Source organism: Podarcis erhardii, assembly GCF_964252035.2.
Source record: "Podarcis erhardii genome assembly, chromosome: 2".
Taxonomy (NCBI): domain Eukaryota; kingdom Metazoa; phylum Chordata; class Lepidosauria; order Squamata; family Lacertidae; genus Podarcis; species Podarcis erhardii.
Genome location: NC_138498.1, coordinates 112,174,555 through 112,196,674, shown reverse-complemented (window position 1 = coordinate 112,196,674; position 22,120 = coordinate 112,174,555). Strand labels below are relative to the sequence as shown.

The 22,120-nt window shown below is 46.5% G+C and overlaps 1 protein-coding gene across 2 annotated transcripts; it reads right to left on the bottom strand.

The window, feature by feature from the left end:
* Window positions 1–1,249: 1,249 nt before the first annotated feature.
* Window positions 1,250–20,878, bottom strand: TUBB (tubulin beta class I). 2 transcript variants are annotated; one of them, XR_014154088.1, is made up of 5 exons: window positions 20,634–20,878; window positions 7,510–7,618; window positions 6,104–6,214; window positions 2,327–4,319; window positions 1,250–1,895 (listed from the first exon to the last, which is right to left on the bottom strand). XR_014154088.1 is itself a non-coding variant. In XM_081853574.1 (4 exons), the coding sequence occupies exons 1-4, from the start codon at window positions 20,688–20,690 to the stop codon at window positions 3,262–3,264; spliced, it is 1,335 nt and encodes a 444-aa protein (XP_081709700.1). In that variant the 5' UTR covers window positions 20,691–20,878; the 3' UTR covers window positions 1,250–3,261. The 2 variants fall into 2 exon arrangements, 1 of the variants encoding a protein (XP_081709700.1); XM_081853574.1 differs by having other exon boundaries at window positions 1,250–4,319.
* Between the last annotated feature and the right edge of the window lie 1,242 nt (window positions 20,879–22,120).

Below are 22,120 nucleotides of genomic sequence, written 5' to 3'. Positions count from 1 at the left end.
ACATTCGGGCCGGGTGAATATTAACCAGCACGACTGCATTCACTCTACTTTGCTCTGAACAGACAAGTTCGAAAAATACTTTCAAGTACAGTGGTACCTCGGGATGCGAACGGGATCCATTTTGGAGCCCTGTTCGCATCCTGAATAGACTGTAAGACGCGACTGCGCGTCACGTTTTGCTGCTTCTGCGCATCCGTATGACATCGTTTTGAGCGTCTGCGCATGCGGCAAAACCCGCAAGTAACGCACTCCATTAATTCCGGGTTGCCGCAGTGCACAACCCGAAAAGTGTTCAACCTGAAGCACATTCAACCCGAGGTATGGCTGTATCCAGATGGGCCCAGAAACAAGGGAAATTACTGTTAAACTCAACATGCACATTCACTGCTGTACATCTGGCTAATTTTAGCTGCCTTTGTAGCTCAAATCAACACACTTTGCAGGGACCACCAGCCCCCAAGCAAAATTCATTTCAGAACGGCCACTCATCATCACACCTGCTGCTCTGCAGCTGTCAATCAACCACTCTTGCAACTCATATTCCTTCCTCCTCCAGCACAAGGAATAAAGGTTATAAACTCTTATGCACACACACAATCTAGTTCTCAGACTAGTTTTTGAACTTGGTACTATTTTCAACCCTTTCACGTACACCACTTCTAAAATGCACTTTGCTAAATCCACTTGCGATGTGTTAAGCTTCCTTTATATCGAGAGGTAGCAAACCTGTGGGGGCAACCCAAGTGTTGCACTTTAAACTCCCATCACCCCTGCAAGTATGGCCCATGGTTGGGGGAAAATAAGAATTAGCACACACAATCATTTACACTCCTGCTTTATGAATGGGTTTTCTCTCAGCCTCATTTCATGATAAACCAGCAAAAATAAAGGTAAGGGTACCCCTGCCCGTACGGGCCAGTCGCGTCCGACTCTAGGGTTGTGCGCCCATCTCACTTAAGAGGCCGGGGGCCAGCGCTGTCCGGAGACACTTCCGGGTCACGTGGCCAGCATGACGAAGCTGCTCTGGCGAGCCAGCACACGAAAACGAAGCAGCACACGAAACACGATCATTTACAGTTGCAGCTTCCACACTCCTGCTTTATGAATGGGTTTTCTCTCAGCCTCATTTCATGATAAACCAGCAAAAATAGTTGTTTTTCATGTCATGGAGATGCCTTTCCCCCCCGTCATTTTACTGTGCAAGGATGAGGGTCTGCAGAGGGACAGTGAGGAGACTCAACACAAAAAGGAAAACATAAGAAACCCTTTTATTTGTTTACAAGACAACTTTTCAATATGAAAAAGCAGGGATTTTTTTTCCTTTAAAAAAGAGTAAGATGAGGCAGGGAAGAAATGAGTAAGGAACGAAAGAGAAAAGATGCTGAGGCAACAAGCAGGAGATTGAAAAAGCCAGGCTTTGTGGTGGCAGTGTGACCTTTCAGATGTAGAACTCTGTTTAGGCAGATTCAGAACTAGATGTCCCTTTCCACTGGCTCAGCGATCCCTTGGAACAATATGCCTTCCTTAGCTACTTCCTACAGGTTGGATACTACAATAGAAGACTATCCACATCAACAACAAAAAAGAGGCTTAAAAAAAAAAATCAGACATTTGAGTATTCTCATGGATAAAGAGCTCACTGAAAGAAAACCTAATTCAGTTCCTCTTTCCTAATGCAGTTCCTCTTTCCACAACCACCCAAAATATTCAAACATGGCATCTCCCAGTCCCTTTTCGGACAAACCTTTCTCCCATCTGCTCTGTGTGTGCAGGTCTTTGCTGCCCTTTTAAGTGCTAACCTCCATCACTCCTCACTGATCTTTAGCCTTACCTCCAACTTTTACAACTGTGAGCAAAAGCAAACTAAGCCATGGGTACTTTGGATTTGTAGCTACCTTTCAGACAAAGTATTTTTAATGGTAATTATTTCTTCGAACAGCAGCTTGCCTTTTTGAGTTGCAAGGCATGACTCCCTCGCTATCTACTGCTGCTTGTGTTTATTCCGACTAAGAGTGCACCCAGCACTTTGGGCCCAGACAAATCAGCAATGTCTCAATCTCTGCCTCAACCTTTGGTAGGGGTCCAAGTCTCAAAATGTTATTCAGGACAAAAAAAGGGAGTGCTTTGCTCTTTTCTCGTATGGCTCCAGGGCTTTTGAGAAGCCAAGGCAAGGAGAAAAGTTCTAATTGAAATAGTTTGAAGGCCAGGCTTTTGGACATCATATTTGGCAAAATCAGGGAGAGGGAAAGAACCCTTTTTGGCTTTCACACCACTTTTGGCTGACTTCACAAACAAGAATAGGACACAAACATTCAGAGGCACAGACCCTGGAGGCAATGAGCATTAAATGAAGAGGCAGGTGCCTGGCATGCCAAGTGTTTTTATATTGCAGGCATACCATGTAGGTAAAGACATATAACCCGGGGGTTCCTGCAAAGAGAACTTGCATTTTGTTCTCTTGGTCAACAAATGCCTTCTACGTTAGTTGGTTGCTTTAAGGTGTTCCAGGGGCAAGATGATCCACTGACAGATTTTTTCAGAAACTAACATACAGGGAAGACCAAGCAGTCTTTAGAGAGTGACCTACTGGGGTAGGAATCCAACAGACTTCAAACATTTAAACACCCATTCTGCAGGCTACCCCAAAACTAAACCCCAACTTCCTATTAGCAAATGCACTTTGAAACCATTGGCCTGTGGCTCAGATTAGCAGAAGTCAAATTATGATTTTCTACTAAAGCCAGATTGGACAGAAAGAACGAACCTTGCCTTTCAGGAACATGCTTCCATTTTAAAGTCAGCTACCTTTCTACTTTTATCTGGAATGGGTCCCCGTGTCAGAACTGATCCAACATCCTCACACCCTTTTGCAATTAAAAAGGCTCTTGGCCTTGTTGCTTCTTAACAGCTCACTTGATTAATTATGGCAGATCAGGGTAGGAAACCAAACATCACTAGTGACCAAATATAATCATGGATAGACAGAACCTCTTCTGTCTTTTTCTGCCACTCTCAAGGGACTCTGAGCAGCCGTTTCATTGTTAAATCAGCCACAGGCTGTTCCCACCACTGAGAAGAAATGCAGAGAGGGTTAAAATGGAGAGACTGGCCCATTAAGAGACGCAGGAAGGGGTTGACAGGCTGGAGAGGAAGGAAAAAGAAACAGAACGTGGAGATGCAGGGTTTTTGTTTTCAATTTTTATTTTTGTGCGGATTTATTGACTTTTCTGTTTTGTTTTCCGAACTGCTAGCAGACTCGCCTCAAGCTTCCTCCTCGGCCTCTTCGCCGAAATCCTCCTCTTCCTCCGCCGTGGCGTCTTGGTACTGCTGGTACTCGGAAACCAGGTCGTTCATGTTGCTCTCGGCCTCCGTGAACTCCATCTCATCCATGCCCTCGCCCGTGTACCAGTGGAGGAAGGCCTTGCGCCGGAACATGGCTGTGAACTGCTCGGAGATGCGCTTGAAGAGCTCCTGGATGGCCGTGCTGTTGCCAATGAAGGTGACGGCCATCTTGAGGCCTCGGGGAGGGATGTCGCAGACGGCCGTCTTGACGTTGTTGGGGATCCACTCCACGAAGTAGCTGCTGTTCTTGTTCTGCACGTTCAGCATCTGCTCGTCCACCTCCTTCATGGACATGCGGCCGCGGAAGACGGCTGCGACAGTTAGGTAGCGCCCGTGGCGAGGGTCGCAGGCCGCCATCATGTTCTTGGCATCGAAGACCTGCTGCGTCAGCTCGGGCACTGTCAGGGCGCGGTACTGCTGGCTGCCCCGGCTGGTCAGGGGGGCGAAGCCGGGCATGAAGAAGTGAAGGCGAGGGAATGGCACCATGTTGACCGCCAGCTTGCGGAGGTCGGCGTTCAGCTGCCCGGGGAAGCGGAGGCAGGTGGTGACGCCGCTCATGGTGGCCGAGACCAGGTGGTTGAGGTCGCCATAGGTGGGCGTGGTGAGCTTGAGGGTGCGGAAGCAGATGTCGTACAGAGCCTCGTTGTCGATGCAGTAGGTCTCGTCTGTGTTCTCCACCAGCTGGTGCACGGAAAGGGTGGCGTTATACGGCTCCACCACGGTGTCAGACACCTTGGGAGATGGCACCACGCTGAAGGTGTTCATAATGCGGTCGGGGTACTCCTCGCGGATCTTGCTGATCAGGAGCGTGCCCATGCCGGAACCAGTGCCGCCGCCCAAGGAGTGTGTCAGCTGGAAACCCTGGAGGCAGTCGCAGCTCTCGGCTTCCTTCCGGACCACGTCCAGGACAGAATCCACCAGCTCAGCACCTTCTGTGTAGTGGCCTTTCGCCCAGTTGTTCCCAGCTCCGCTCTGGCCTGTAGGAGGCAGGAGAAGGGGGGAGAAACCATGACGCTTGGGCCAAGCTGGCTCATTCTCACAATCACACCTCCCGTGGCTTCCCAAGCCCACATCATTCACACATTCGGTGTGTCTCCCTGAACTTAAAACTAGATACAGTCATACCTTGGTTTTCGTACAGCTTAGTTCTCAAACATTTTGGCTCCCGGACGCTGCAAACCCGGAAGTGACTGCTCCAGTTTGCAAACTATTTTCGGAAGCCGAATGTCCGGATGGCCTTTGGATTGGCTGCAGGAGCTTCCTGCAGCCAATCAGAAGCCGCTCTTTGGTTTCTGAATGTTTTAGAAGTCGAACGGACTCCATTTGACTTCCAAGGTACAACTGTAAATCCTTTAGCCCCCCAGTAGCAAAGAACAACTCTCTTGGCGCAACCTGTTTTAAGAAAACCAACCCAGTGCAGCTCATATGCATCTTCTGCTTGGATAAGGCCAAGAAGTTTGCTACATGAATATGGCCCGAAACGGGGAAAGACGCTAATTATGGACTGTTTGGACTTTGCAAATGCTGGAAGGACAAACCAATCCACCCAATGCTAGGAAGTGATCAGAGATGCAGCTCAAAGGGGCTATATCCACAAGGAACAATGTAATAATAATAATAATAATAATAATAATAATAATAATAATAATAATAATTATTATTTATATGCTACCTTGGGGGGGCCTTACCCCTCTACAGCAGTGGGGGGGGGATCTTGGTGCCCTCCAGATTTTGCTGGAATGCAAATCCCACCATCTCAGACTGCTGCCCATGCTTATCGAGGCTGATGGAGAGTTGGGAGTGGGAGGACCGCAAGTTCCCCCAGCCCTGCCCTAGATGCGCTGCTCAGGCCATTGGGAAGTCTTTTAGAGGCAAGGCTTAACGTCATTTAAAATCCTGGTTTCGGCACCGTGCTTTTGGGCAGCTCACAAATGGCCAATTGCCTACAAAATTTGTGTACGCAGCAGCGCTTCCTTTGCCAGGCTGATTACAGGGGGAGAGAACATGTGGTGAGAAATGGCTCCTGGACATCACTCCCTGTTACTCTCAAAGCCTGGTGTCTCTTATGCACAACGGGGGGGGGGGGGGGTAACAGAAGCAGAAAGAGGAATTGTGGCGTTTCCACTCTCCCTGAAACTGACCGAAAGTGCACACCCACACCTTCTCCATAGGAGCAACCTATTCTCTTCTCCTTTCCACGATAAAAGAGGCCAATCCAACTAGTTTACAGGAGGCATGTTTGCGGTCCTGTTGGGTTGAAATAAACGACAGACGAATGGCAAGTGTCATATGGGAGGCATCTACCGAGCATGTCTCGGGGAGTCCCTTTTATTGAATATTACAGCATTGCCACATATGTGCTCGTTGCTGATTGGTTAACACAAATACAAAGCAAAGGTTGTATATAAGCATCAATCATCAATAGACCAAAGGCTGGGAAAGGGAACACAGAATTGGACAGGCGTGAAAGCCTCCTTATTAAACTATAACTAGTGATTGATAATGCAAGACTTAAACAATTACTAATAATTAATATGTATCATTCATCCGTGGATGTGGTCAACTAAGCACTAAGAACAGGTCAAGATGTAATGTTTACATGAACTCAGTGTGAACTGAACATTCTAGTGTGATGAAGGAATGTCTCAACTTAGAACAGTTTGCCAAGAGTCATGTGCAGAAGCAGAACTTCCCATCACGGTCCTACCCCCTTCCCTCCCAACTACAGATAGAAACAGCAAAGATTGAGATTGCATCTTACCAAACACGAAGTTGTCTGGTCTGAAGATCTGACCGAAAGGTCCAGACCTCACGGAGTCCATAGTTCCTGGTTCCAGGTCAACCAAGATGGCACGAGGGACATATTTGCCACCTGGGAGAAAGAAGGGCAAAGGATACCTGAGAAAGAGGACTGCGGTTCCCCATCCATGGCCCCTTCCATAACAGAAACCATGTTGCTAGCTTCATATCCATTCAAATTAAATGCAAGCTTTTTAATGACCTTCTGGTTTATCAGTAGAATAGAATTGTAAGTCACCAAGGAGTTTTGAGAAGAAAAGTACATTAGAATACAAGATGTTTGCAAGAGACACTTTGGACAGTGAACAAATGTGTGCTGGGACTGATGACACGGCTTGAAGGCTCATTTGAGCTCAAGGATGCTTCATCTATTATTTTACTGCCTGCACGTGGGGATAGCCTCCTATATAGATCCCTGGTAGGCAAAGTATCAAGGGATGAAAAACAATTTGAAGCTTATCCCTACATAGCAAGAGGAAGGGAGTAGATGAAGAGTGCAGCACCAAATACGAGAGAGAGGCAAGCGGCAAAATGGCACTGGGAAGCCTAGGGAGCTTTTGAGTCATTTCCCCTGCTCGTTCTGGTGGAAGCCTCCCTTGTGGTCCCTAAAATTCTGCTGGTTGGGTTATTCTGGCCCAGCAACACCTTTCCAAGCTCCATTTTGAGGCTTGCCTTCCCCGCCCTCAGCAGGTAAGAGCTAGGAGCTTGCATTTAAATTACAGTGGTACCTCTAGTTACGAAGTTCCAGAGGTCCGTTCTTAACCTGAAACTGTTCCAGAGGTCCATTCTTAACCTGTTCCAGAGGTCTTAACTGTTCTTAACCTGAAACTTCGTTCCAGAGGTCCGTTCTTAACCTGAAACTGTTCTTAACTAGAGGAATGCTTTCTCTAATGGGGCCTCTTGCTGCCGCCGGCACACGATTTCCGTTCTCATCCTGGGGCAAAGTTCTCAACTAGAGGTAACTCTTCCAGGTTAGCAGAGTTTGTAACCTGAAGCATTTGTAACCGGAGGGGTTTGTAAACTGAGGCATTTGTAACTCGAGGTACCAATATATTATTTTTTAAAGCTAACACAATGAAAGATGAAATTCTCTAAAGACTGAAAAGGTGGCACAAAGCAAGCTCTGGCAGTATGACCCTGAAATGCACAGATCCAGTATACATGCCTTCACACTTGGGAAACTTTCCATATTCCCTTTTCCTACTTATACCTAGGACAAAAGGCACAATAATGAGAAGACATGGTAAGGGAGCCAGAAAAAAGGCAGGTTATTCAGATACCGAGTTATGCACGCTATTTGCAAAAGTAACTTTGTGAATCAAAATGTTCCAGAACACCTTGGGGGTGGGGAAAGAGATGAATACTCACCTGTGGCTTCATTGTAGTAAACACTGATGCGGTCAAGCTGTAGGTCACTATCGCCATGGTAGGTTCCAGTGGGGTCGATCCCATGTTCATCACTAATCACCTCCCAAAACTGCAGAGAAGAAAAGAAAGATTCAAGTTAATGGCCGTGGACACACCACAGTCATGGAAGCAGCAGGACGTGGCCACAACACATCAGGAAATCAATTCTGGCTAAGGCAACACATGCTTGAAGCCACATCAAGACTGGGTTAATGCAATGTGCTCTACCCTTCAGAAGCAGAAAGCATCCAGAATGCACCAGCTAGAATATTTAGCAGGACCATCCTGCCATAGGGCTGCTGGTCACCATTTCGCTCCCCGACACAATTCAAAGAGGTGATTTATCAAAATGGATTGGGCCCAGGATACCAGTGGGATCTCCTCCCATGCTACCCAGCCCACTCTCCAAGATCAGGAGGAGAGGGCCTTCCGTTAAGATTGGAGACACAGTTGAGGACAATGACAATCGCAAGAGGCAGGGCCTTTTTAGTTCCTGCACCAATATCATGGAAGACTGCATTGCGCAGCGTGACTGGCCTTCCGTGGTTGCTTTTCACCTGTTTGTAAACTGATTGCTGTACGTGTGCGGCACCCACAAGAGTTTCTCCACGTTGCAAATGCGCCCACAGACCCAAAATGGTTAGCAACCCCATTCTTCTAAAAGCAAAAACAAAACTTTAAAGACAAAAGGTTGTACAGTGGTGCCTCGCAAGACGAAATTAATTCGTTCTGCGAGTTTTTTCGTCTTGCGAATTTTTTCGTCTTGCGAAGCACGGATTTTGGAAAAGCTTCAAAAATCACCAAAGTCTTCAAAAACCTCAAAAAAGGCTACCACACTGCGTGCTATGAGTTGCTCCTCGAAGTCAAGTCGCAACTGCACCCCCTGAATGCACCGTGGGTATTAACGGTTTTAAGAAAAAGGAAACAAACTTGCAAGACGTTTTCGTCTTGCGAAGCAAGCCCATAGGGAAATTCGTCTTGCGAAGCAACTCAAAAAACGAAAAACTCTTTCGTCTTGCGAGTTTTTCGTCTTACGAGGCATTCGTCTTGCGAGGTACCACTGTAGTCCTAATTGACAGGAACGCAGCACTCTTCATCTAGCAGCAGTGCTCTACTGCTCAGTGGCGAGAGAAGTGGACTTTGCACATGCTCAAGAGCTACTCCTGCACCACCTCTGGCTGTTCCAGGTCGAACCTGAACACTGAAATCTAGTTCTGTGGCCCTATGTCAGCTGAAATCAAGACCTGGAATACAGATTTGGGGAAAGCAGGAATACGAGTGGGAGAGCGAGAGAGAGAAAAAAATGCTAGACTCCTTCCACACTACCTTAAAAGGAACATCTCCGCTCCTCTCCCCCATCCAGTCATCTTAAAGGAGAGACTGTTCGTGTCGGAGGCAGATGGGCTGACTCAGCAGCTGCAGCAGCCAACACAAGCCCTGCCTTGTTCTCCTGGAAGGCGAGCCATGGATGGGGAATAGCTTTGAGCTGCAGCTCAGTAGTGTCCATTGGCTTTCCCCTGATCTAGAAAAAGTAAACACCCTTCTCAAGAGAAACTAAGGGGGCGCAAATTTCATAATCAGAGCCTCTCTCACACACACATACCCTGAAAGCAGCACCCCAATACATCCTTCTATTTTATTCAGTTACAGCTCACTTCTAAGTGAAGTTGTGTTCTCACTCCCAGAAGGCCTTGCTCCATTGCTAGGAATCAGAGGGACGCCATTTTGTTTTAAAGCAAACTTCCTTCAACAATGGGGCCCTAGATGTCATTGGACTACAACTCCCACCAGCCCCACTCAAGCTTAAGTCGGTGGTTAAGGGCTGATGAGAATTGTAGTCCAACACCACATAAGGACCCAGGGAATAACGTTGCTCCAAACCACAATTACAAACTCCTGCCTTGTGAAATCCATCAGGCCGATAGTTTCACATTGAAGAGGGCAGTGTTTCTTCAAACTACCGGTCCAGCCTACTAAAGTGCATTGTTGTCTCAAGAACAAGCGGTTTCCAACAGCTGAGGCTACCTCCATCTTGCCCTGCACTTGAGCCATCGCCCACCCTCAGTAACAGAGGCAATTCCGATCAGAGGTCATATTTAACAAGGGATGGGGGGGGGCCTTTTCTGCAGTGGCCCTACATCTCCCCAACACTACCAGCTGTGATCTGACAGGCCCCAGTACTTCAGAAGAGCCTTTATGTCTGCTTTTTCTTGAGCTGTGGTCCAACTGATGGTTTTTCTTGTATTTTTGGCTGAATGTTTGTTGCTTATTTTCACTTTATTTATCAATTTTGTCGTCGTACTGTATTGTAACTGCACACCAACTTCAGAGCATCCAGCCCACCCCAACTCACCAACAGTATTGAAGTATTTTAAATGGATAAACATGATGCTGGACTAATCTACTTCATTCCCCCCCCCAAAAAAAATGTCTCTTCTCAGCAGCCATCCCTAGAACCACATTCATGGCCTGCCATGCAGTGCAAGTTATGCTAGCGCTGGGCAGGGTGATTGTTAAAAATTATTATTAAATTACCTCACATGACATCTTGCCTAGCAATTTCCAAGTGGTTTACAGGCGTTTCGAAAGCCGCTGACATACCCAACACACCCCTGCGGTTTCAAATTGCAGAGAAACCTTGGTGTGGGTGGACAACTCATCTTTTTAGGGAAGCTTGATCCAACCATTACTCTGTACTTTGGGAAAAACCGCACACAAAACTTCCTCAAAGCACAGCTTGAAAACCCCTGCCATTAGTCTCTCTCCCCTCAACCCGACCTCCTGGTCTTGAAAGAGTTTTGATTGATTGCATTTGAAGAAAATAAACTTGAAACACTTTGGATAGTCTCTCTCCCGCTCTCCAGAATTTGTAGCAAGCAATCGCAGTAATAAAATTAAGAGATTTATCTAACAGATAATGCATTTGGGTCCTCTAACAGGAGGGTAAGAGAGACGCAATAAAGAGCAGGAGGGAAATGGATCACTATTGTATTAATATCAGAAAAGAGGAGTGAGGTTACAGGGAACCAGGCAGAGGGCCTTCTCGGTAGTGGCACCCGCCCTGTGGAACGCCCTCCCTTCAGATGTGAAGGAAATAAGCAGCTATCTTATTTTTAAAAGACATCTGAAGGCAGCCCTGTTTAGGGAAGTTTTAATGTTTGACGTTTTATTGTGCTTTTAAATTCCCCAGAGTGACTGGGGAAACCCAGCCAGATGGGTATGTATGTATAAGTATTATATTTTATTTATTTATTTATTTTATTTATTTTTATTATTATTACAGTGGTACCTCGGGTTAAGTACTTAATTCATTCTGGAGGTCCGTACTTAACCTGAAACTGTTCTTAACCTGAAGCACCGCTTTAGCTAATGGGGCCTTTCGCTGCCGCCACAGCACAATTTCTGTTCTCATCCTGAAGCAAAGTTCTTAATCAGAAGCACTATTCCAGGGTTAGCGGAGTCTGTAACCTGAAGCATATGTAACCCCCAGGTACCACTGTATTGGAAATTTCCAAAATGGCAGAAAGCCTTGATTGGGATAGTTAAGGGTTTTACAGAAGAAGAACAAGAGAAAAGTTCTCCTTAGTTTGTGTTGCCACAGACCATGGCAAGTTTTTGCAACACGCTGCTCCAAAACACCATTGCTGCGTACCTGCCCCCATCCCCACAGCCAAGCTGGCAATCAGGAAATACTTTGCGGGCCTGTTGAGCCACCAGCCTAGCTCCCGATTTAAATCTTAAGATCCTTGGCATGCAGGCATTAAATATAACCCCATCAAGAGTGCAAGCCACCTGCTGCTGCCGAGGTTCTAACAAGGTGCATGTGTCTGAGACACACACTTATGGGTGTTGCATCTGCCAACATGACTACACACCACACACCTCCATTCCCATTAACCTAGCCGGGACAGACAACACCCCCCCCCCTTTCAGATGCCTCTTCCGCCACCTTCCCCCAGCCCCAGGGTCTTCAGGCCAGCTGCTTCGAACATGAGCAAGGTCTCTCACACATGCCAATAAGCTTTCAACTGCATGGACTGGACAGATGGCTGAGGTTAAGCTGCTTGTATCCGGCCTTTGCGGATCAATTCCCCAGTTGCGGGGGGGGGGGGGGAGGATTAGAGCTCCTTCTGGAAGCTGGAAGTCCCAAACAGGAGAGAAGAATTAGTTGAGAGAGCCCAATTAGACGCAGGGAAGGAAAACAGGCATACCCAAAGGCCAGCGTGAATGAAATAAAAGACTGTTTCCACTGGTGGGGGCAGGACACAGGTTAAGACCAGGAGAGAGAAAAACAAAGATATCTTGTGAATTAAGATAGGGAGCAAAGGCCAAACATTAGGACATGCCATGGGCTCTGGACCTCTACTTATTGCAAGCAACACAGGTTTCCGTCAGCTACTCAAACATTCAAGACTAGGCAGCTGAGATACAAAAGCGGAGCCCCCACTGCTGTTCATGAAAACTACACAGTGCTTTTTGCATCTCAGCTTGCTGCTGTTTTTTTTAATGGGTCTGTAAAATGCCCACAGAACTAGGTTGTCTGGGTAGTACATAAATGCAAGAGATATATGCACTTGGGGTTACTTTATCCTGAGATAAGGTTTGGAATCTGACAGGTACAGGAGGAAATTTGGCAGTGATAAATTAATATCCCGCACTGCCTGGTGCCTTCCCCCTAGTCCACATAAGAGCAGAAGCTATAGGGCGATGCAGGAAGGCACTGGATAGACTCAGCTGTCTATCCCGAACAAGGTTTCCTCTAATCTTGGAACAGAAGCCTGATTCTGGAGTTGGAGCCCTACAGAACCACTGAGATGTTAGTCTGTGATCATGACAGGTGATGGCATCATGACCCATCTTGCCTGCACCCCTAAGATTGATAATAATAATAATAAATTTTTATTTATATCTAGAAAAAAAGCTTGCTATGTTGGAGAAGCGAGCAGAGTCCATTGAGGAGTTGGGAGACAAAAACTATGAAAATTATGTGCAAATCCGTGTGTGTGTGTGTGTGTGTGTGTGACACACACACAGCCCACATCTCTCATGGAGGCCCTTCACTTCTATAGAAATCAAATCCAGCAGGGAAAGGGTTACTATACAGCCCCATCTGTCCATCCCCTGTGATGAATGGGGAGGGAGGCCCCTTAAGCTGCCACAGGAATCCATCTCATGGTCTGGGGAAAACAGAACTCCATTTTCCATTTCTGAGGATGCCCCCCCCCCCTCCCCATCACCTCCCTTTAGGCCACAGCTGTGGGTGGTTGGACAAAACATTCCACACATTTTTCAGCGCCAGGGTAATGGTTGACTGGAGGGACACGGACTGGCCAAACCACCCTTACACACCCACCCATGCCCCCCAAGGGACACTCTTACCAAGACAGCTGCTCGGAAGGAAAGGATAACTGAGAAGGCGGACACAGCAGACCTTAACTCCGCCCTGGAAAAATTAAAACAGCGCTACCGAAGTTCAAGGGATTTTCACCCTGTGTGAAATCTAGTTACCCAACGTTGATGAAGGGAGACATATTCTGGGTTTTTCTCACTTTTAAATTCTGGAGGGACATTTACAAGATTGCTGCCTGTTTCTACTCAAGAGAAGGCAGCCAGGATCTCAGCACAAGCCATCTTTGGCCAACTAAGAGCCTGTTCTAACGGAGCGTACAACTACAGAGGGAGAGCAGCCACCATGGTCAATAGCCAATGATAGCCTTTAACCTTCACAAATTTGCCTAAGCCCTTTTGAAACCATCCGGTTGGTTTCATAGTTTAATGATCTGCTGTGTGAAGCACCTGCTCTGTCCTGAATCCTTCACCATTCAGCTTCATCGCATGTCCACGGGTTCTTCTACTTTCTCCCGTGTCAAAAGTTCTCTCTCCTTATGCACCTCAGCTGCAATCTGGTTTGCCTGTGAAGCAGATTATAAGAGAGAGGGAGGAACCTTCTAGAGGAGACTCTCTTGCTGCTCACAATGGGAAGAAGGAGGTCAAGAGAGAATTGCCCAGTTTGACTGCATGGGAGAGAGCCCAAGGGCCAAGTTAAATCCTCCAATGCTTGTCCAGTTAAAGACATCCTTCCCAGACATCCTCAATTATCCGAAAGGCTCCCATGAAGAAAACAGGGCACACTTCATTTTCTGTTGCAACAGATGGCAAGAACAATGGGTGGAGGTTGCAATGAAAGATTTCAGGTAAACTCTAGGAGAAACGTCCTTAAGGTAAGAGGTGCCGAGACAGTGGAGCAGACCGCCTTAGGAGGGATGGTGGGCTCTCCTTTGCTGGAGGAATAGGAACCAGGGAAGCTGTTGGTGAAAGATCCTGCACCAAGTATGAGGTTGGGATAATCCCATCTGACTCCTTGAAGTGTTATGAATCTAGGGCAGGCTTCCTCAACCTCGGCCCTCCAGATGTTTTGAGACTACAATTCCCATCATCCCTGACCACTGGTCCTGCTAGCTAGGGATCATGGGAGTTGTAGGCCAAAAACATCTGGAGGGTCGAGGTTGAGGAAGCCTGTTCTAGAGCAAGGAATTGGCATGGCCACTTCCCAACGCCATAGCACGGTCTCACAATTACTTTAAGGCGACTTACTTACCACTTAAGTCATTCTGTCATTCACAATCAAAGTGGCTGAAGTAACTTTTGCTACGTTTCCCAGGCTTATAAAATGATTCCCCCCCCCCTAACTTGTGTGGAACAAGGGATTGTAGCTATTCCAGATTAATGTAAAGTAGAATCATGGCAACTGCAGATGTGTAAAGGCAATTTTTTCTGCCTCTCTAGCTCCTGCCTCAAAAAGGGGGGAGGATTAGAGTACCAATCTACCTAGCTTTGAGGACAATTAATGGACGCTGAGATAATTTATGTAAAGTGCTATGTGATCATGCAGCACTATCTCATAAACGTGGTTGTTCTAATCTTTTAAAGCAGCATTATATGCCCATGTTTTGAGATCACTCCCATATAGGTTAATATTTAACATTAACTGAATTTTTGTCCTGGTAGGTAGATTAAGACCTACGGTTATGTAAGCACCTGCTATGTGTATCAGCTACTGCTATTGGGCGATTAAAGTTATCATAGAGTCCTCATGTGATCAAGTGACAAGGCCACTGTGTAATGCTCGCAGGCATCTCACAGGGATCTACGTCAAAAAGGATATTTTAAATATTTCAGGCTCCACCGTTATGAACAAGAGCAAACTGTGGCAGTTTAGGAGCAAGGCAGGCTATATTCTCATACTGCAAAGAAATAATTATCAGGAACCTATTTTCCAGAGCACCTCAGATGATGCACTGTGAAAATATCCACGGCTCTGTGTCATTCCTTCCCCAAAAAAGGCATTAACCCTACTCTGGGCATGCTCAGAGCATTAGCAGATTTATATATCCTACAAGGGACCTGCATTCCTCATTCCTTTAATAGCTGAAACGGAACAAAAATTGTAGAAGGGAATTTATGGTGTGTTGGGGAATGCTTGCACTACCAAAGCCATTATTGGGTTTTATATGGCTTACACTGCCATGGCTTGCTTCAAAGAATCATGGAGCACAGCTGTAGTTGGTTCAATCCCATGGAATATCCAAGGAGGGCTAGGAAAAGATCCCCTCTCTTAAATCCTGGAGAGCTTCTCCCATCCATGCAGAGGATCCTGAGCTAGATGAGGCAATGCTCCCATTCAGTAGAAGGCAGCTTCCTGTGTTCCCATGGGAATTGTGTTTTATGGTCCTCAGAATCCAGTTAGCATCTTCCCCAACCAGCCTCTCATCTTCTCAAGTGTTTCGAATCCCTAGTATGGACGCAGCCTTAAGTCCCAGATGGCTGGGGCTGATGTGACCTGCAGCCCAACAGCACAACTGGAGGACACAAAAGCAAGTAAAAGCTGCCCTGAGGTTTAGCTGGAACAGTGTGGACATGACAGGCTGCGGCCTAGTCGCGTCCCCCCCAAACACCATTCAGGGACAGGTATATCCTGTAGGGAAAGAGGAGTGAAGAACAGAGAAGTTAACCATGAATCAACAGACCATCTATACTTGCCCAACTCCAAACTTAATATTGTCTTATCGTTGAGTGGAGTGGGTGTGTCAGGGAAGAGAGGGACAGTACATAGAAAATGAATTTTGTTGTGACCAAAAATGTTCTCAAAGCAAGAGAGGGAAACCCCAGGTCTGGCAGTGGGAAGGTTAAAATGCATGCTAATCTTTTCTTAACTCATTCCATCATGAAGACCAGAGTCAGAAAAGTATTGCTGTTTCTACTACCACTGCTGAAGGAGGTTGTACTTCAATTTGAAAACATCCGCTATTTTCTTTAGAGAATTCTCTCCCCAAGATAGTGGAGACTCACAATCGCTTCATACATTTTGATTTTTAGACGTACATCTAAAACGTAGCATGGAAGAGAAATCTAAGTGGTATACAATAATCTCTAAGCTGAATTCAGAGCCAGAGTTGAGTGGCCAACATTGGTTAAGTTAGAAAACGAGGCAACAAAAAAAACTCTGTGACCCTACAGCTCCCTTCTTCAAATGCCCTATTGAAGTTACCAAGGCTGCATTTACACTTTACCTTTAAAGCGAATTCTTCCCCTCAAAGAATTCTGGGCACTGTAGTTTTTTCAGGGTTGATTGGAATTGTCACTGTGTGGAGTTAACTACAGAGCCCAGAATTCTTTGAGGGCCAGTGTGCTTTAAAGGTAAGTGCAAGTCACACCAAATTGAAACTAACCCCCTTGCAAAACATTTTTTTAAAACCCACAAAGCGCTAACTTGAAACTAAGCTACTTTTTGTTTTACAATAATCTCTCTTTTTGTTTTACAATAAATGGAGAACGTTAAAAAAAGATCTGTTCAAAAGATCTGACAGCTTATGTCGCCTTACAATTTGTCCCACTTGAGGGCTCTGGCTTAGTTTTTGTCTTGATGGCTGTGCCAAAGCAACTCTGGGTGCCTGTGTGTGCCATTTGCTGGCCAAACACACCCAAGGCACTGCAGAGCCATGAATTTTTAAATACACCAGGGGCGGGGGGGGGGGCAGACTCACTTGGTCTGGCCTCACCCCGCTGCAGATCCAAGCTGGCAAGAAACTGCATTTTTTATTTAAAAAAAAAAAAACCAAACTAAGCACCTACTAGAATTGGCAGCTCTAAGAGGTTCCAGATTATGTAGCTCTGGTAGGAAGTTTTTGCTCAAAGGAAATGGGGGGGCACGTTCCAAAATTGATGCTTGTTTTGTAGAAAGATATGGCAACAATGCACCCGAGGAGAGTTCTTCGGAATGGAATACGCTCTCTCCTCTTTTTTTAATTCATCAGGTGCCAGCAGAGATGCGCAAACACGCCCTCCTGCCTACGAAAGAATGTGCCGCAATGTAGGTCACCCAGAGGTGAGCTGGGTGGGGCACCTGGGAAATTGCAGGCATTGGGGTTGCCTGGCTTAGGTGGCATCTTCAAGCATCATCATAAAATAGGTAGCATTTTACTCATCAGCTCAGTATTCAGGTAGTGGGACCACAATCCCTTAGTATGAAAGATTTCCATAGTATTTTCTAAGCCCAGTGCAACAGGAAGAAGGCTGGCTAAATCAGATTCTCTTTCTCTCTCTCCCCCAATAAAAGATCTACAGGGCAGTGCACCAAACTGGATGACTCTTGCCTGCAATTGCAACCTTATGCCCTCAACCTCAATCTGTGTGTGTTTGAAATAAATCATTCTTTTTAACCAGACACAAGTCAGATTGTAACCTCCCCAAGCTACAACTTTACTGACATTCCACCACATTCTAATAAGAGCAAGCGTGGTTTGCAGGTCAGGTTTAAACCTTAATGCCATCCTTTAATACATCTGGGTTTGGTGGCTCTTCTTCACACACCCCATATTAATGTGTAACTGTCACTCATTTTGCAATGGTGGCAAAACCTGCCTTCTGCCCATCACAATGTGTATAGACGCCTCTGTGATCTCCCCTAAGGGTCCCTGTTAAAAGCCATGCACACACATCCAGTCTCGCACAAAATGGAGCATCTGACCTGTGTAAAATCCACCCACACTGATCTGACCCCTTCCAATTCTACGGTTTCATGGAAGATAATTAAGTAGGCAAAGCTCTAAAAATATTGCCTTTAGGATTACGACTGCACCCCTCATTTAAGGTGATAAAATGTGGAAGGAAATCATTCCTTGGTGCAATGTAGATTGACATAGTAATATGCAAGCTTTGGACCGCAGCAGATATTTATTTATTTTTGCCCAAGTGAAGAAGTGTCATGTGAAAAACCAAAGCTTGCACAGTTCTTTTACAACTACCAAACTCTTGACAAGATGTCCTTTATTTCTTTTACCCCTATTGTACTAGGGAAGCATATCAGCTACCCAATTTTTTTTTTTTAAAAAAAAGATTACTCCTTCATTTAAAGATGTACTTCACAATAGCTCTGCACCATTTTGATTGTAATTTACACCAGACAGAAAGCTAGCATTGGAAAATATTTACTATTTCCAGTTAAGAAGCACAAGGAATGTAGGGTCCTGGTTTGCAGAGAAGTGAAAATCCAAAATTCCCCTTTATTTTACTTCATTTGCATTGTGGGGAAGGGCTAGCAGGCGAGCCCTTCCATTGTTCCCAGCTCTACTGTAAGGGACACACCTTAAGAGCTGTCACTCCTTGCAGGTCTTGCCTAGCATACAAATAAGACCGCTATCTCCTCCAATCTGCGGACGCAGTACTACAGACTTCTCTTTTTTTGTTAGTATGGCTTGAAGCCCAGCTCAAGTTGACCGGGCTCCTTTATTTTTTTTGCTTGGAAGATGCTCTTACTATTCAAGCCAGCAAATGGAGAGAGATTTATCTTGATGCTCCCGACAGATGGGAGAAACCACAAGATTGCTACGTTTTTTAGGTCACACACACAGGCTCAATCTTGGTTTCTGCAGCAAGTAGGGCTAGAGAGAGTGCTACAACCCCTCCTCCCTCCCTTTGCTAGAGAGAGAGAGAGACCCACCCAAACCAGACAGCAGCCATTACAGGCACAAAGGACGGAGGAGAGTGGTGATGTGGCTACGAGACAGTGTCATCATTCCAAGGCAATTTGCAATAATGGGAAGGAAGAGAAGTAGCCCGGGAGCCTCGACACGGGAGGGAAAGAAGCTGGGGAAGGAAGGATCAAAGAGCACCCAGAAATTTAAAGTGTGGGGGGGGGGAGGAGAGCAGAGCAAATGCGCCAGCCTTCCAGCCATGTGCTCCTGCCTCGCAGACAAAGAAGGTGGAAGATGGTGGGCGTGCCATTCGGCGCCAGAAATGGCATTTGCTCAGCAGAAAACGGGAAAGGGCGCGCGGGGGAGGGGAAAGGCGAAAAAAAAAAAAAAAACCTAGTTTCTTTTTTTTAAAAAAAGTCACGAGGCGTTTTATTTCAATGAAATAAGATACCAAGAATCCAAATCGTTCTCAGCAACATTCGACGGGCCACTATTGCAACAAAATCACAACACAGACCGCGCGGTTCCTTTCTCCCTTTTTTTTTTGGCAAACAAAAGGATACTCTGAGTGCGCCGGGTGGGGGAGGGGAAGGATCAGCTCCCACGTTTCCACGAGGGTGGGAGAGGCAGAAACGTAGTGGGGCATTACAGCACAAACACTGCAGCCCCCCACCCCTTTGAATCGGGGGGTGGGAAAAGCAACCTCCCAAATCTAAGATTACAACGAAGCTGTTGCAATTGACCGGGGGGGGGGGTGTCCCGGCTTTGCGGCCGCCAACCTACTTTGCTACTAAATAGCAGCTTTTTCAAAATACACCCATGATCGAGTTTCGGCCCCTCTGCTTTTATATCAATAACAGTGTCGGTTTTTTGTTTTGTTTTTTAAAGCCATTTTCTTGGGAGAGCATCGGAGGGGCTTTTTGTTAAGCAAACCAAACCCTAATATATATATATATATATTTTTTAAAAAGCAGAATCCGCCCAAAGCCAGAAGGAAGCCGGGGTGTGGCGAACAACCGCGTGGTTCGCGCTCATCTGGTCCATTCCGTTGCAAGGAAGAGAAATCGTATTCTGCGCCTTGCACTTTAAGGAGCGGGCAGAGCTGAGCCTCGATCAATTCCGCGGGGGGTCTTTTTGGGGGGGGGGGAGTCAAGCCCTTTTGCTGGAGATACCCCCCCCTTTCTCCAGCTGTGTCGTGCACGTTTTTGTCTCCCCACGCCTACCGATCATTCGAGACCGTTGCCCCCTACTCTGCCTTTTTTTACCTCCGAAAAAAAAAAAAATCTCCCTATCCCACCCGCTATCCCTTTAGGTTAAATGATCAATGCATGCATATATCTGTGCATTTTATTCGGGCCAATTGCCACCCCAGGTTGAGAACAGGAAAACACGGTCGCGATGGAGCAGCCCGGGCTTTTGCTCCCCGCCTCCTCTTTCCCCTCCCAAAAAATTCAAATCGCACCTTCGTACCGCAGCCGATTTGGCGCTTAAATCTACACGCAACGTTAGACCGATAGATCAACTGGCGCGCGCGCTCGCTCGCTTGCCCAACCCCACCACGCCGAGCGAGCGGGAATGGGGAGGGAGGAGAGAATACAGCTTTTCTGGTTGACTCATCCGCCGAAGAGTCTAATCCCGTTAATTTTAAATCGCGGCATTTATTACGGGAAGACGGCACTCCTCCTCTTCCTTATTTTAGAGGAAGGTCTTTATTTTTATTTTTTTTAACCCACACACCAGTAAACATTGCTTTATAAAGCAAGCCCAAAGGCAGACACAGATACCCTCCCACCCAAATCCTTTTCACCCGGACAATGGCTTCGCCTACACAGGCAGCCAATGCACTTTCTAGAGAACCGAAAGAACGCCGCACGGCGTTAGAAAAATCGGATTATATTTAGCAACGACCACACGCTGAAAGCAAAAAAAAAAAAGGCCAGAGACTCCTGCTACTGTCCTTATTTTAAAATTAAGCGCGTCGACGTGCAAAGCGAAATATTATGCCACCGTGGCAAGTACCTTAACCCGTTTTACCGAATTGCACCGCTGCACCCCTCCCCCAAAATAGGATCTCTTGCATTCACGCGAGAAATATATTTATGGCATTCTCACCTTAGCACCGATCTGGTTACCACATTGCCCAGCTTGAATGTGGACGATTTCCCTCATTTTGCTTGGATTTTATTTTTTTTTAAATCACTTCCCCACACTTTTAGTTTGTACGCTTAAAACGCCGCGGTTTGATTTTTTTTTATAAAAACACAGAACGTTGGGGAGCTCAAGGTTCTCTTCTCCGAACGCGGCGGCGGAAGCTGAACGTTCCAAAGAGGTTGGCGAGGGAGGCTGGCGAAAGCCAGACAAAGCTTTTATAAAGTAGCGGGCGGCCCGCGCTCTGATTGGCCGAAACGGCTCAGGGGCGCCGAACTGATTGGATGGCGGCGACAAGAGACACGTGGTGGATCGAGGGGGAAGGCCGAGCTGGGTGTGGCGGCTGATAGAGGCGCAGGGGGATGTTGGGAGTTGCGATTTTCCTTTTGTTGTGACAAAATGGGGAGTAAGGGGGCCGCTGTCGAGGGGGCTTGGCATGATGGCGGGTGGTGCACATATAGTATTGATGCAGAATGCCGGAGCATGTCTGTGATGTAATACCGCAGGCACTGATGGTGTGCAAAATTGGCCACCCAATTTCATGCAGTCTCCCCCAGGAATGAAGGGCAAGCATTGATATGCAGTATACTTAAAAGCATGCAGGGAACCTGTGGCCCTGCAGATGTTGTTGCGCTGCGTCAGCCGCAGCCGGCAGGACCAGTGGTTAGAGCTGTCCGGAGGACCACTCAGCTCCCCATTCCTCTGTTGCACCACTGTGAGTGATAAATTACTCACTGTCAGAGCCTTGAGAATCAAGTTTTCTCTATTCCTGGGTAGCTTTGTCCTGGTCTATTTATTTGAAAATTAAAAAATAATAATGTGGTACCAGAATGTGTGTGTGTGTGTGTGTATTCACCATGACAGAGAAGAGGATAAATCCACAATATATGTGTAAAATAAGATTACATTCATGCAACGAGTTTGAAAAATATCACAAGTCTGTAGATCAGCTTAATATAATTGGATCACCCTGCAGAGAAAGCCTGGGAGAACAAAGGAGTTTTAAGCAGGCAACTGAATGCCAGGACTGGTGGTTCATTGCAGTGGCGTGGCGTGGGTTGTCAGCACCCGGGGCAAGGCAACTAATTTGTGCCCCCTAACCCTGAGTGAGCCAGGTAGGGGCAGAGAGCTGCGAATGTGAGTGCCCCCCCCGATGTTGCGCCCGGTGCGGCCGGCCCCCCCGTACCCCCCACGCTACGCCACTGGTTCATTGGGAGTGCATTCTGAAGGGCATGTAGAGGTGTAACAAACTATGACCGAAATGTTGAAAATTGGCATTTTTATAAAGCAGTAACGTTTATTGGCAGGTTATGGTGTTTATTATTAGCAGATTGTTCAGTCTTTGTGCCATATGATAAATATTTAGATGGACAGATTGCAAATTTGGTGCTATGTTTCATTAAAATGTTACCAGTGTGCTTTGATTGAATTAATAAGATAATGTTGCTATA

What these genes read in the sequence shown, in the direction of transcription:
- TUBB (XM_081853574.1), bottom strand. Translation starts at nt 20,690, where the DNA reads ATGAGGGAAATCGTCCACATTCAAGCTGGGCAATGTGGTAACCAGATC. An exon ending in GTAACCAGATCGGTGCTAAG is followed by an intron (nt 7,619 to 20,633) that starts GTGAGAATGCCA and finishes TCTTCTCTGCAG; the next exon opens with TTTTGGGAGGTGATTAGTGA. An exon ending in ACCAGACAACTTCGTGTTTG is followed by an intron (nt 4,320 to 6,103) that starts GTAAGATGCAAT and finishes TGCCTCCTACAG; the next exon opens with GCCAGAGCGGAGCTGGGAAC.